General features: G+C 42.8%; 3 protein-coding genes across 7 annotated transcripts; all 3 read right to left on the bottom strand.

Moving 5' to 3' along the window:
* Positions 1 to 87: 87 nt before the first annotated feature.
* LOC108043047 (cilia- and flagella-associated protein 61) lies at positions 88 to 5530 on the bottom strand. The gene is made up of 14 exons (XM_017121586.2): positions 5253 to 5530; positions 4889 to 5188; positions 4694 to 4835; positions 4478 to 4641; positions 4277 to 4422; positions 3920 to 4215; positions 3505 to 3854; positions 3261 to 3453; positions 2916 to 3199; positions 2124 to 2360; positions 1036 to 1598; positions 816 to 976; positions 503 to 748; positions 88 to 442 (listed from the first exon to the last, which is right to left on the bottom strand). Exons 1-14 carry the CDS (start codon positions 5528 to 5530, stop codon positions 95 to 97), a joined length of 3708 nt encoding a protein of 1235 aa, XP_016977075.1. The 3' UTR covers positions 88 to 94.
* Positions 5521 to 11218, bottom strand: LOC108043048 (cilia- and flagella-associated protein 61). Of its 5 annotated transcripts, XM_044462031.1 has the most exons (15): positions 10908 to 11218; positions 10538 to 10852; positions 9713 to 10015; positions 9552 to 9659; positions 9247 to 9374; positions 8913 to 9190; positions 8095 to 8652; positions 7758 to 8041; positions 7335 to 7571; positions 6705 to 7279; positions 6475 to 6638; positions 6163 to 6411; positions 5898 to 6107; positions 5623 to 5840; positions 5521 to 5570 (listed from the first exon to the last, which is right to left on the bottom strand). In XM_044462031.1, the coding sequence occupies exons 1-15, from the start codon at positions 11174 to 11176 to the stop codon at positions 5534 to 5536; spliced, it is 3933 nt and encodes a 1310-aa protein (XP_044317966.1). In that variant the 5' UTR covers positions 11177 to 11218; the 3' UTR covers positions 5521 to 5533. The 5 variants fall into 5 exon arrangements, 4 of the variants coding, with proteins under 4 accessions (XP_044317966.1, XP_044317967.1, XP_044317968.1 ...); XM_044462032.1 differs by lacking the exons at positions 5521 to 5570; positions 5623 to 5840; positions 5898 to 6107; positions 6163 to 6411; positions 6475 to 6638 and having other exon boundaries at positions 7147 to 7279; positions 7352 to 7571; XM_044462033.1 differs by lacking the exons at positions 5521 to 5570; positions 5623 to 5840; positions 5898 to 6107; ... (1 more) ...; positions 6475 to 6638; positions 6705 to 7279 and having other exon boundaries at positions 7523 to 7571; positions 7859 to 8041.
* A 495-nt stretch (positions 11219 to 11713) lies between these two features.
* Positions 11714 to 12510, bottom strand: LOC108052515. The gene is made up of 3 exons (XM_044456550.1): positions 12382 to 12510; positions 12193 to 12321; positions 11714 to 12112 (listed from the first exon to the last, which is right to left on the bottom strand). The coding sequence occupies exons 1-3, from the start codon at positions 12508 to 12510 to the stop codon at positions 11714 to 11716; spliced, it is 657 nt and encodes a 218-aa protein (XP_044312485.1).
* Between the last annotated feature and the right edge of the window lie 10 nt (positions 12511 to 12520).

Below are 12520 nucleotides of genomic sequence, written 5' to 3'. Positions count from 1 at the left end.
CCTATATTTAGACTCTCCGATATGATTTATTTTGTACTCAATAAAAAAAAAACATATGGGAGTATTGAAATATAAAAAACTGAAGTAAAGTAAATCATAGATTAAAGACACCCCAATCCTCGGGCAGAGCAAATTCATGAGTGAAGTCCTTGCGATAGGTTCGTACAAAATCGATTACATTTGTCTCCAGCTTCTGTCTCTGCGTGGACTCCAAGCTATTCCTGTCATTATCCTTGTTGTTCATCAGCAGCATGGCCAGCAGAAGTCGGCGATTCTTCAGTTGCAGGTCCTCGAATCTGTCGTGCATTATAAGCTCCGTCCAGGGTTGTTGGAAAAAGTGCAAGAAGTTTGAAATCCAACCGGCTTGAAAACGACCATGCAAGTCATTAAGCAACGTGGCATGTTTGCCGCAGAAGAACTCCATGAAGTAAAGACGTTTCGGCTGGATGTAGAAAATTATGGGATTTAACTGCCTGGTGCTATTTTCGAAATAACATCATACCGTCTTGCTGACACAGACAATCTCTATGACAATCATTTTCTTGTTGAGTCGAATGCGGCAAAAGTCTCCATTCTCGTAGGTGGTCATAGTCTCTGAAAAATCAATGGGCAGTTGACCGATGAGCAGCGGCTTCGGTTGGATGTACTTGATGATGTGATAGCCCATAGGAAGCTGGCCCGTGAACGCGAATGGCCTTGAGTATCGCGACTGCATCACAATCTTCACCATGTTCAGCTCGTAGGCCAACTAATGAGAAGATAACTTGTTAGCAGAATTACTGCTGTTAGCAGAATTACTTTGAGGAGATACTGACTTTTTCAGCGCACTCTTGCGGGCTGGTGGAAGTGTACTGAAAGTTGGGAGTGGGCACCATAATTATATTGCCAGAGGCATAGATGTTCCTGTCATTGGTCACGTATCGTGCATTGACCACGATCTTCCTGTCGATCATCTCGATTCCTGCATTTTGGAGAACTGCAAAAGGACGAGACATTAGAAGGTAAATGCGATAATCCAACATTATATTATCTAACCAGTCTCCAAAGACGATGTCAAACTATTGGGATTGTAGTTGACGAAGAGATCGCAGTTCAACTCTATTAGTTTCTTGCTTGGAAACGACAAGAAGTGGACCTGCTCGATGAACTGATTGTCTTTGCTTAGAATAAATTTGTTGTAGTTGGTCGACAAGTAAATCGTGATCCCCAGATCAGCTACCATTTCCAGGATGATCGGATCCAGCCGAGAGTCGACCTCGGGATTGCCCAAGTCCTCCATCACCGCCGGCACATGGGGCTGCACATATGTAATGTTCTGGTTCTTACAACCATGTGTGACCAAAAACTGAATGCACTCGTAGACGACCAATCCGTATCCGTAGATTATGATGTTGTAGGTCTCACCAGTCTCAACCATTTCACGCAGCTTGTGGTAGAAAATGATCCTGTCCAGGCGATGATTGTTGGTTACATAGTTTAACGGCATCAAATACCCGTTGAATTCCTTGTCCTCAAAACCGAACCTTGTGCCAGCCAGCAGGACCAGCTTCTCGTAGTGAAGGATGCAGCCGTCTAATAACTGCAGCTTCTTTTCCTGCCTAAGGAAGATAGTAGTAAATTAATACCAAGTTAATTTGGGAGGCAAGTATTATATCTACACCACTTACTCGCAGAGTAAAAGGGTATATTGTATTCGATGAAAAGGGTGTGAGAGGTGTATATTCATTATTAGAATAAAGTCGATATGGCTAGATACCGTCTGTATGTACGATATTGAATTTAAAATGCCGATTCCAGTTATTATTATAAATTCTATAGTGACATGGTAAATAAATATTTTTGGGCGCTATATAAAAATTTGATCAACATTTATCCACACACAACAAATTTTTGGAATCGAAAAATTATTTCAGAAGTTATAACAACGAAAATGATGATGAATATCCCCTAACAGCAGATGCGCCACATCTTTTTTATTTGGCGCGCCAGTAGAAATACAAGTGGAGCCATCTTTAATTAATTAATTCTAATAAGTTGACAAAATGAAGTAGCTAAAATAATTTGTGCTCATTTATGTAGTGCCACCCGTGCATCGTCATAAAGTATGGACTTGCAGCATTTACCTATTTATTCTTTTAAGCTTTGCCGGAACGAAACGCACCCAATGCCTCACATCCATGCGCTGCGTTGTATCCCTGACAAAGGAATTCTGGTTTCCGGTGTTTATATAGCAATTCCTGCCATCGCCGCAGTAGCTGCACATGAATTCGCAGTCGTAGGCCGATTCCACAACTCCATGAGGCACCAGTACCGTGATGTCCACCATGGGCAGACAATTGTACTTCTTATAATTGATCAAACTAGTGGAGAAATCAATTTATACCTTCCTTTAACGCATCGAACGATATTAACGAAACATTAAAAATAACAAATAAATAATACATTTTAACTTGGTCTGTTTTCGTAACATTGCTTCGAGCAACAAAGTATTCTTAATAAAATCAAATCAAAAATGTTATAAGATAATTTTAATTATATGCATTTTTTTAGATTTTAGTCATATAAAATATTTGGTTTTCTTTCTATCTAAAATTTTAGCTTGTTAATTGAAGGGTTTAATTGTATGAACACTGAATCACTGTGAAGAGTTTGCAAAGCACATCACAAATCTGTGATGATCTGATCGGATCGAAAAGTAACATATGCAGATCAACAGTTTAAGAAATCACTTTTAAGAGAAAAGCGCTTTTAAATTCTAGAAAAGGTACACATTTAGTTGAATGTTTAAGCAAAAATGTTGTGTTTTGAAGGTGTAATCGTGACGACTTTTTACCTCGTAGGAGGGGCTTTTGTATTATTGGAATCACACAGTCGTTGTGTTCTTATAAGATTCTCTAAAGAAAGTTAATTCTTACTCTTTAGAGTTCCAGGCGAAAATGACGGTACGCAAGAAGGCGATACAGATCTGCGAGAAGCCCACGATTACGAGGGAGTTCTTGCCACCCATGTGCATGGTGGGCTGAAGATTGTGGCAAAAGACCCGCATGCGACTGCTGCACGAATCCGGATTGGAAGAACGCGACATCTTTGACATCCGTCGCTTATATGAAATGCACTTGTAACCGAATAGGTTCTTCTTCATGCGGCGCGGCTCAACGGGCATCATGTTGTACATCAGATCGTTGGGCAGCGAGATTCCCTGCAAAGGGGAAAGCTCTTAGTAAATTCCACCAGACTATACAAGCCCGATTTCAACAAACATTGAAGTGGTTTATATAATACAATTCTCGGTAGTTTTCATACAAGGCCACCGTGCGAATTATTGGATTGCACCACATCTGGAAAAACGGATGCAGCCTAAACATGACTATCTCTCCACGGTTGTGGGTCAGCTGGAACTGATCTCGTGGCATCATGAATATGCTGCATAGATCTTCATAATGTATAAAAGGGCTGTAGGGTTGGCATTAGGTTAGGTATTACACATAACATTTTTAACTGCACCTCAGTATCAAAAAGCCCACCAAGGGGCAGTCTAAGTGTTTCTTGGATTGACCACAACGAATGGTGAAGCAGCTCAGCTCGTTCAAAGGATTCTCAAGGATATCCTCAACGATATCTTCAAAAATCTCCAAGATCTCTGTTATATAATCTCTGTTATATAGTTCGTTACCATCATCTAATTCCTCAGTGCACACAGTGTCCCTTTTGCGAGACGGCGAGCTTATCATGGTTTTAATTTCCTCAATCTCCTGTCTTTCTAAACGCTGTACCCGGAGATCCCCAAACAAGGTACTTCGATGCGCAACGAACATGTTTTCGGAGACAGCACTGTTCGGACGATGGGCAACCGGCTGAAAAAAGGTAAGCAATAGAAGAAATCCCCAGGGAATTCTTAGATCAATGTCTTTCAACTCACCAAGAAGAACCGGAGCAGTTCCCGCTGGCAAGGACTTGTGCTCGCAGTGGAAGGCACCATGGTCACACAGTAGTCGTGGTTCGGGAAGGCACTGAACATGGCCGACAGGGAATAGAATGTGTACTCAAAGCGCACCAGTGGGTGCAACTGAAACATCTTCAGCAGGAATCCATTGCACGCCTGCCCCAAGTACTGCACCCGGTTTTCGCTATGCGAGTGCTCGCCTGGTGGCAAGTCAAAAGCGATCTCCAGTTTGTCCTTAAATGCGTTCATATAGTAATTCCCTTTCCGGAGCTCTACGCAATCAAAAATAAAGGTATATAAAGAAAGGTGTTATTTTTAATTGGTTTACATTACCTTCGTAAATATGCTTGTATTTGCTGAAAAGAACTTCCTTCGCTTTAGTTTGTCTTTCTGGGTTTATCTCATCTACAAGCGTTTTATATATTTCCTCCATTTGCGTCTCAGTGTATAAATCCTTGTAAGACTTTTGTTCCACCGAACTATAAAAGGGAAGCTTTCAAAGTAGATGACTTATCTTTAGTTTAACCCACTTACAACACATCGAAATGCACACGGGCGTGCTTAATCCCCGGAGTATATCGCGCCAAGTTGCCCAAGCGCTCCAAGTGAAAGTTCGTGGCCAGATGCTCAATGTCTATGGACTCAGACAGCCACATCAAGCCCGCTCCCTTCACATTATCAGCAATCTCTTCCTCGAACTGCAATAAACTGTGGGTTAAGCAACTCATAAAAGGAAATATACCACAGCACCTCAGCAATAATAATGTTATCAGTCTGATCGGATCCTTCCATACTCAGGAGGTGCTCTGCAATGTAAAAGTCGCCGTGCTTCTTCCGCAGTTCCGGATCCTCGGAGTCAATCATCTCAACAATGTCGTCGTTGTCCTCAGGTCTGGAATGAAAAAAAAAAAACAACTTGGAGAAGGACTTCGGGGAGCAACTCACAGCGCCTTGCGAAAGGAGAGAACTGGCATGACGTCCCGTCGATGGATCACGATGACCGATGGAAGATGCATCTGCTCGGAGATTTTGGAGTACTTGGGGTAGTAGGTCTTTCCAAAAGCCTGAACGGCATCGTATTGGCCTGGCGGGCAATCCGGCGGCTTAACCACTATTATATAGTTGACCTTGTGCTCGTTATAGAAGACCTCCAGGATGATCAGCTTAAGGATATCGGGCTGGCCCGTCTTGCAGATAAGGAAATTGAAAAAGATGGAGTTGAGCAGCGTGATAGGAAGATCTAGGCTTTTGTTGGAGATTCGTTAAAAAGTTGCGGGGTTGAACAAAAACTCCCAATCTCTCAACGTACCAGAACCGCGCATTGAGCCAGTGCAGCCACAGTTCGTTAGATAGCACCGGAATATTTGGATGGTTAGCGAACTCGCAGTATGCCAGCACTATGTGAAACTCCTGTTTATTGTAGACCAACAGTCGCTGGGCCTGGTTCCTTAAGAACAGGGTCTCCAGCGGCGGCGTATCCTTCACCCCAAAGTGCCACGTGTTTTTGGCCTCATAGAGATCCTCTATGCGTGGCAGATCCCGAATTCCCGCTGTGACGACAAAAACAGTATCATGAATTCGGGGCATTTTTCAAAAAATTAGTTGAACTTGTATTTGAGTTGGAGCACTGCAAAAGGAAATCAGAAAGTACGGAAACGGACTGCTTCGGTTCTACAAACTAGGAGTCTGACTCTTCAGATGTCTCATCCGGCGTCCTATTCATGTATCGCTCCCACTCATGCTGATCCGCTTTAAGAAAATCCTCGGGTAGGGCAAACTTATGCCGAAAGTCCCGTCGATGATCTTTCAGAAAAGCCAGCAGCTTTAGCTCCAGGTAGCGCCTGTTCAGCGTCGAGAAATCCATGTCGGTTACACTTCCCAATACACGGTCTGCTCGCTATGATATGCAATAATTGAGACTCAAGTCTATATATATATAGGTCATTACACTCACTGTTAGCGCGGTAATGGCCATTGGGCTTAGGAGCTCTTTGTTCTCCGCCTGAAGGTCCTTAAAGTTTTCGTGCATTATCAATTCTGTCCAGGGCTCTTGAAAGTACTTCAGAAATGAGTGAATCGTCTGTGCCTTGTAGCGCGACCTGAGATTGTTGAGGAGCAATTCGTGCTTGCCACAAAAGTGCTGAAGGAAGTCCAAATGACACTCCTGATGCGGAAAACAATAGTTACATAGCATTTGAAACTTGAGTGAGTAATCCTACCATTTTCGTTACAACCACGATCTCATCGACCACCATATGCCTGGATAGGCCAACCCGGCAGAATGTGTTCTTCTTGTACGTCGTCAAATTGCACTTGTCCATGAAGGGCAAGTGCGAACTTAAAAATCTTCGAGGCAAGGTGATTTTGGTAATGAAGTAACGTAACGGCAGAGTGGCCTGGAAAAACAGGGGCTCAGAGAATCGATCCTCGAAATCCTTAACGGGAACAATATCCAGATAGTGTAAAATCTGGAAATAAATGGGTACTTATTATCTGATATTATCTGATTAATCGATAGGTGCTTTTCCCACCTTGCGGGCCATCTCCCGCTCACTGACGAATCTGTACTGATAATTTGGCTTCGGCTGCATCTTGATAAAGTTGCCAACTGCATAGATGTCCGGATCATTGGTCTGGTAGCGCTGGTTTACCAGAATTTCGTTGCCATCTATCTCGATATTGGCCGAATTGAGCCCTAAGGTCGTTTAATTATTAAATTGTACAAAATAGTTACCAATCATATTTACTTATGAGTACTTACAGCGCTTGTGCCTTTCATGAAGGTATCCCTCCTCAAAAGAGATAAATAGGTCGCACTCGAAAGTCGCCTGCTTTCGACTGGAATAGTGCTCGAAATTCACCTCCATAATAAAGTCGGACGACTTGTGCAAGTTGTAGTGGTGAAAGTTATAGTCTATGTAGATCAAAAGCCCCTTATCTGCGAGGATGTCGTCCAGGATGAGCTGCAGGTTTTGGTCCCAGTAGGGACTCTTTTCCTTTATATCCGGATCCTTGCAGGTATATCGATGCGGCTGAACAAACACCATTCGCGAGCAGTCTACGCCGTGGCTAATCAGAAAGGCGATACCCTCGTAGGTGGACAAATTGGATCCATAAACCAGGATCAAGTAGGTGCGCGGCATGTCCTCTAGCAGCGCACGGACTTTGTAGAAGAGCAGGAGCTTGTTCAGCCGGAAGTTGACCTCGACAAGATTGCAGGGTCTTTCCGTATGCACAGGCATGTCCGGAGAACGTAGCACAAACTTTCGTTCACACATCAGCAGGAGCGTGTCATAGTGGATTTCGCACGATTCGATCTTAACGAACTTTTGCTCTCTGTGTATATCGAAGGATGGTTAATCAGTTATTAGTTATATGAGTCTTATAAGACCTATTAATCATTTCCACCTTGCCGGGCACAAAGTGCACCCAGTACCGGAAGTCGAGGCGCACACAACAATCTCGTACGAAGCAGGATTCGTTCTGGTAGGACAGGTAGCATCCCAGGGTGCTGGTGCAATAGGGACACTTGAAGAGACTGTCGTAGTCCGCCTCCACGACACCCGCCCGGCATATCACGGTTACTTGCAACCAGCTGAGGCATGTGAAGTTGTCCGAGTTTTTATGGCTGTGGAGAAGTCAGGATATCAGAAAATATTTTTTAAAATGGGTTACAGGAAGAAAAATTAAGATTCTGAGAACTAAGCTGGAGGAACGGTGTTTTGTATATGGGCTCATTTAAGTAAAGTCTAGATTGAAAGGAAATTACACCTAAAGAGAAACCCATTGTAGTTTATATAAAATTAGATCTCACTCCCTGCTATTCCACTGGAAGACGAGCTGCCTCAGGAAGGCCTTGGTCACAGCACTGAATCCAATGATGACCAGTTTCTTACTGTTGGTAAACCACTTCACCGGATTGAGTTTGTGGCGGTAGATGATCAAATAATCCTTGGAGTAATTGGGACTGGGAAGGTTCAACTTGTTCCTCGGCTTTTTCTGCTCATTGGGGACTCTGAAGAAAACAGGAGCTTTTTTAATGGTCTTCGGTTCCACAACCATCATCATTTTCTTTAGGTCGTTGGTGTACCTATGTCCCTGCAAAGTATTTTTTTTGGAAGTCCGCTTAACTCAGCATCCTAACAACTTACCTCAAACGGACTGATGAAGAAAAAGTCGTAAAAGTTGGTCTTCCTGGCCAAATCCCTGAAGATCAGATCGGCACTGACCACGAAGAGAGGATGCAGTCGCAGTGATATGATCTCGGCCCTCAGTCGCTGCAAATGTGTGTCGTGCTTCGGCAAATGGTAGTGATCAAAGAGCTGGCCATGACTGTGGAATTGCCGAAGCACCACAAACCCGATCGAAGTGTTCTCTTTGGCGGACTTCGTAGAGTTCCCACAGCGAATGGTGAACACCGCGAACTCACTGAACTCGTTCTCCAGCACATCCTTCATGATCGCATCGAGAACATGAGTCTCGTGCTCCAGCTCCGCCCGCTCGTTTATCTTGGAGCAGTAAGAGAAGCTGCTGGCGGTGGAATCACGGGAAATTGCCTCATTGGACAACTTCCCCAGGGCCAAGGTGTGCACCACGGATACGTCTTCCTTTTGTAGTTTGTACAGGCTGATCTCTCCGAAGATGGTGCTCCGATGGGTTATGTATACCTCGGCAAGGTTGCACACACTGCTGGGACGCGAGACCACTGGCTGGGCGTTAAAAGTATGGAAAATACACTATATTAATTTTAAAATAATAAAAATAATAAAAATAACATATGAAAGAAATATAAATTAACTATGATAGTCCGTTGTCTTAACTTGTAACATAATTAAGTGTTATGATCAAGTCTTATAGGACACTACAACTAGAGTTACTATAGAAAACGTTAAAAGATAAATATATTAAATTTTAGATATTTAAAAGTAAACCAGCACTCCTTCATCACTGAACTAACCAGTTAACTTACCATGAAGTACTGCAACACCTCTACATAGCTCCGGTTGGCCTTCTTATTCGCGGCTATCAGCATTATGCAGTAATCGCGATCAGGATAAGCGCAGAACATGGCCACTATGGCGTTAAAAAGGCGTGGTGTGAAGTCCTGTCGGGCCACAATACTTTTCAGAAGGAAAACGTTCGAAGCCGCATTTCTAGCCGCCGAACCAGCGATATCCTTTCCGGCAGGATATATGAAGTTAATTACGTTTTCTTCGTTGCGCAAGTAGTATCCGGTGCTGTGGAGCTCTAAGTGGTCAAGAATGATGTAGCAAGTAGCGTTTGGGATCAACTGCAAAACTTACTCTCCAGGATGTACTTGAACTTTGAGTACAGGCGTTCCCGCATGTAGAACTTGTTGTCGCCGGAAACGTGGGTATCCACAATTGTGCCAGCGATAGAGCTAACCTTCATCTTACCCAGGCTTGCAACGCTGTTAAAAAAAAGCTTTATATGTTACCTTTGGATAAACAGAATGAAATCGAATCATTATTTCCCACGAAATGAAATATTTAACTTTTTTCTTATATAAGAAATTACTATTCGAATTGATAACGAAAAATAAGATAATGCCCGTCTGAGAAAAATAGTATGCCTGAGTATTGCCCACCTCATACCGCTGTCAACCCTCTGCAGACCTCCCAGAATCGTCATAGCATCCAGATCGTCCAGGGCATCTGTGGTGAACATGCTGGCCTCCGCCCTGCGCTGGACCGATCTGCAGGATACATTATTAGGAAGAAGTCTCTCCACTAGGGGACCCACACTTACGACACCGGTATCGTTTCGTAGTGGAACGACTTGCCATCGACGGGCTTTACCAAGTTTCCGAAAGCTTCCACCTCATAGTTGCGGACATAGAACAGGATGTCGATGTCCGTGGTCATCCAAAGGAAGAGGACCATCTCGGTCTCCTCGCATTGATTGCTTGTTTCGGCCACGACCAGAAAGCTCTTTTCGGCTTCCGAATCCTGTCGCATCACCTCTTCGGCTATATAGTAGTCGCCCAGCTCCTCTCTGAGTTCGGGCATCTCGATTTCTTGGAGTGCTATTATATCATCGTTGTCCTCGGCGCTTAAATTAAATTATGAGATACTTAAACAAAAACCAACGAAGAAGTGATTATCATAATCAAAGCTTTAGTCTATCATCTATGTGAATAGGCCCTTCTCACCTATTTTGTGAATAACTTAATAATTTAATTTAATTAAAAATATTCTATCCAAAATAATGAAGTATTCCAATAAATCCTTATGTAATTCTGATTAACCGACTTATTGGCTCCCAATTTATTAATAACAAGAACGCCTTAGTAAATTGCCCCGACACCGTTACCCAATTTAAAATTGCCACAGTAGATGGCGCCAATTGCCATTTTAATAGCACGGCAACAAGATGAGGCGCCATCTGTCCATGAGAATAAAATATGAAATTCGATTTGGAAAAGTTAGATATTGATTGAATAAATATTTACAGTTGGCTAGATCGACTTGGTAATTTTTCCTAATACAAATTATATATAATACTTTTCTACAAATACAACTTAACTCTTTCACTATACAAAAAAATGGTATACCATTAAATTTGACCACTTACAGCGCCTTCCGGTACGTCATCTTCGGCAGCAGGACAGCCCGATCCACAATGTATAGAGCCTGCGTGTTGGAGTTCTTTTCCGAGCTAAACTCCTTCGGATAGAAGACCTCGGATAGTTTTTCCAAATCATCGAAGGACTCAATGAAGTGCGAGGGCTGTCGCACAAACGGTGTCCTAACAGCGATCAGATAGCACACCCTGCTCTCCCTATAGAACACTTCCTTAATGATTTCGACGAGAACCATGGAGTACTCGTTCTTGTAGATGCAGAAGTTGAAGAACAACGCATTAAGCCAACTAATGGACAGGGTCAAACTGAGGGTGAAAAGGATATTATCGACTGGGGAAGATAGCCCCGACATCTGAATACCAGTATCTAACGGACAGCCACTCCAGCCAGCAATCAGTGGGCAGAGCGGCGATGGACGGATAGTTCCGTAACTCGGCGTAGGCCACCAAGGCAGAGGACTGCCTGCTAAGGGCCACCATCCTGTAAGTCTGATAGGCCTGGAACAGGGAGTCCTTGCCCCGAAACTTCGGCCGGATGTTGCCAAACCACTTGACGCCCGGTGATCGGATCAGCTTGTTGATTCCATCCTGGTCCGCAACTTCGGCCAAGCGAACGTCAAACTCATTCATCCCAAACCGATGTCAGTGCGAGTAATTATTGTGTAGTGTGTGATTAAAACTAAGAAGCATACTGAGTTTTAATGTCCGTGTTCACTATAAATGTCGCATATAATAACATAGATTTACAACAAAAATATCCACAAACCATTTTCGCGTTAACATTATGAAAGACATACAAAGTTTTAATGCCATTGTTCATAATAAATGTTTCATATCAAAACATAGATTTACAACCAAAAAGGTTTAAACCATTTTCACGTTTCTATGATTTTGATTTGAATTTTGGATTTGAACATTGGATTTTCGTATTGTTAGGCTGTGGTAATCAAAAATCATTGAAAAGTTCAAATGGTTTCGGCATTTGTGTTTCCGGGTAATTTACATGAAAAATTATAGATATCAAGATAGTTTAATAATTTGTAGATAAGTTAATTTTAAGAAAATGATGTAACTGACTCATTTTAAGTAGTCATTAGTTACAGAATGAATATACGAATAAATACAAAGTTTACATCATCAAATTCGATTTTATTTGTCGTTATATTTTTAGATGGGATTCTTTTTGGGCAGTGTTATTCCATCTATTAGATAGCACTTGGACTTGGCATCCTCGCACTGATCCTTTGTTCCCGCACTGGCGGAACCCTCCCAGCGGAAATAAGGACACTCGTGCTTCTGATGGTAGTCACTCATGCACATGAACACCATTAGTAGGTAGGGACGACAGGCTCCTTTCAGGATAACCTTAGCCCCGGGACTTGCCTTCAGCAGATTGTAAACGCCCACTGCATCCTTTCGGCAGTGATCGTACATTTCAATGTGGTACTCCTTCTCCTTCGGACGATCCTCATACATCTTCTCCGCATCCAGCTTGACCATCTTCATGTTTATAGTGTCGCTCTTGCCAATGTACTTCTTTTGCTTGTACAGGCACTCCACAAAGCACTGCGGATATGTATTTAATTTGAAAGTATACTTGTAATATAGGCTTTGCTAGCTTTAGCAATTATAAAATATTTACCCACCGATAGAAACCTCAGGGTCTTGCCCACATCGCTGTCCCCATCCTCCGGTAATTTGGACGAGTGTATAACGAAACACTTGACCAGGTCCTCCTCTTCACCTACATAAAGCTCTGAACAGCAACCGTCTCGCTGAATTTATGTCAAGCTATTACAACTCTCTTAAGGCTTTCCAAATAATCCCCAACTCACATTCTTGTTGCATTTATCCTCAGTTAAATCCCCTACAGAACTTTCCACAGCGACAGTTTCTTCCGAATCCTGTGCCTCCGAAATGGCCACCAGTATTAAAACTGTCCAACAATAAATAAACTTGACCATTGCTTTTCGA

Source organism: Drosophila rhopaloa, unplaced genomic scaffold (assembly GCF_018152115.1).
Source record: "Drosophila rhopaloa isolate 14029-0021.01 unplaced genomic scaffold, ASM1815211v1 contig_115, whole genome shotgun sequence".
In the NCBI taxonomy this organism is placed as follows: Eukaryota; Metazoa; Arthropoda; class Insecta; order Diptera; family Drosophilidae; genus Drosophila; species Drosophila rhopaloa.
The sequence above is the reverse complement of the archived record's forward strand: the minus strand, read 5'-3'. Positions and strand labels throughout refer to the sequence as shown.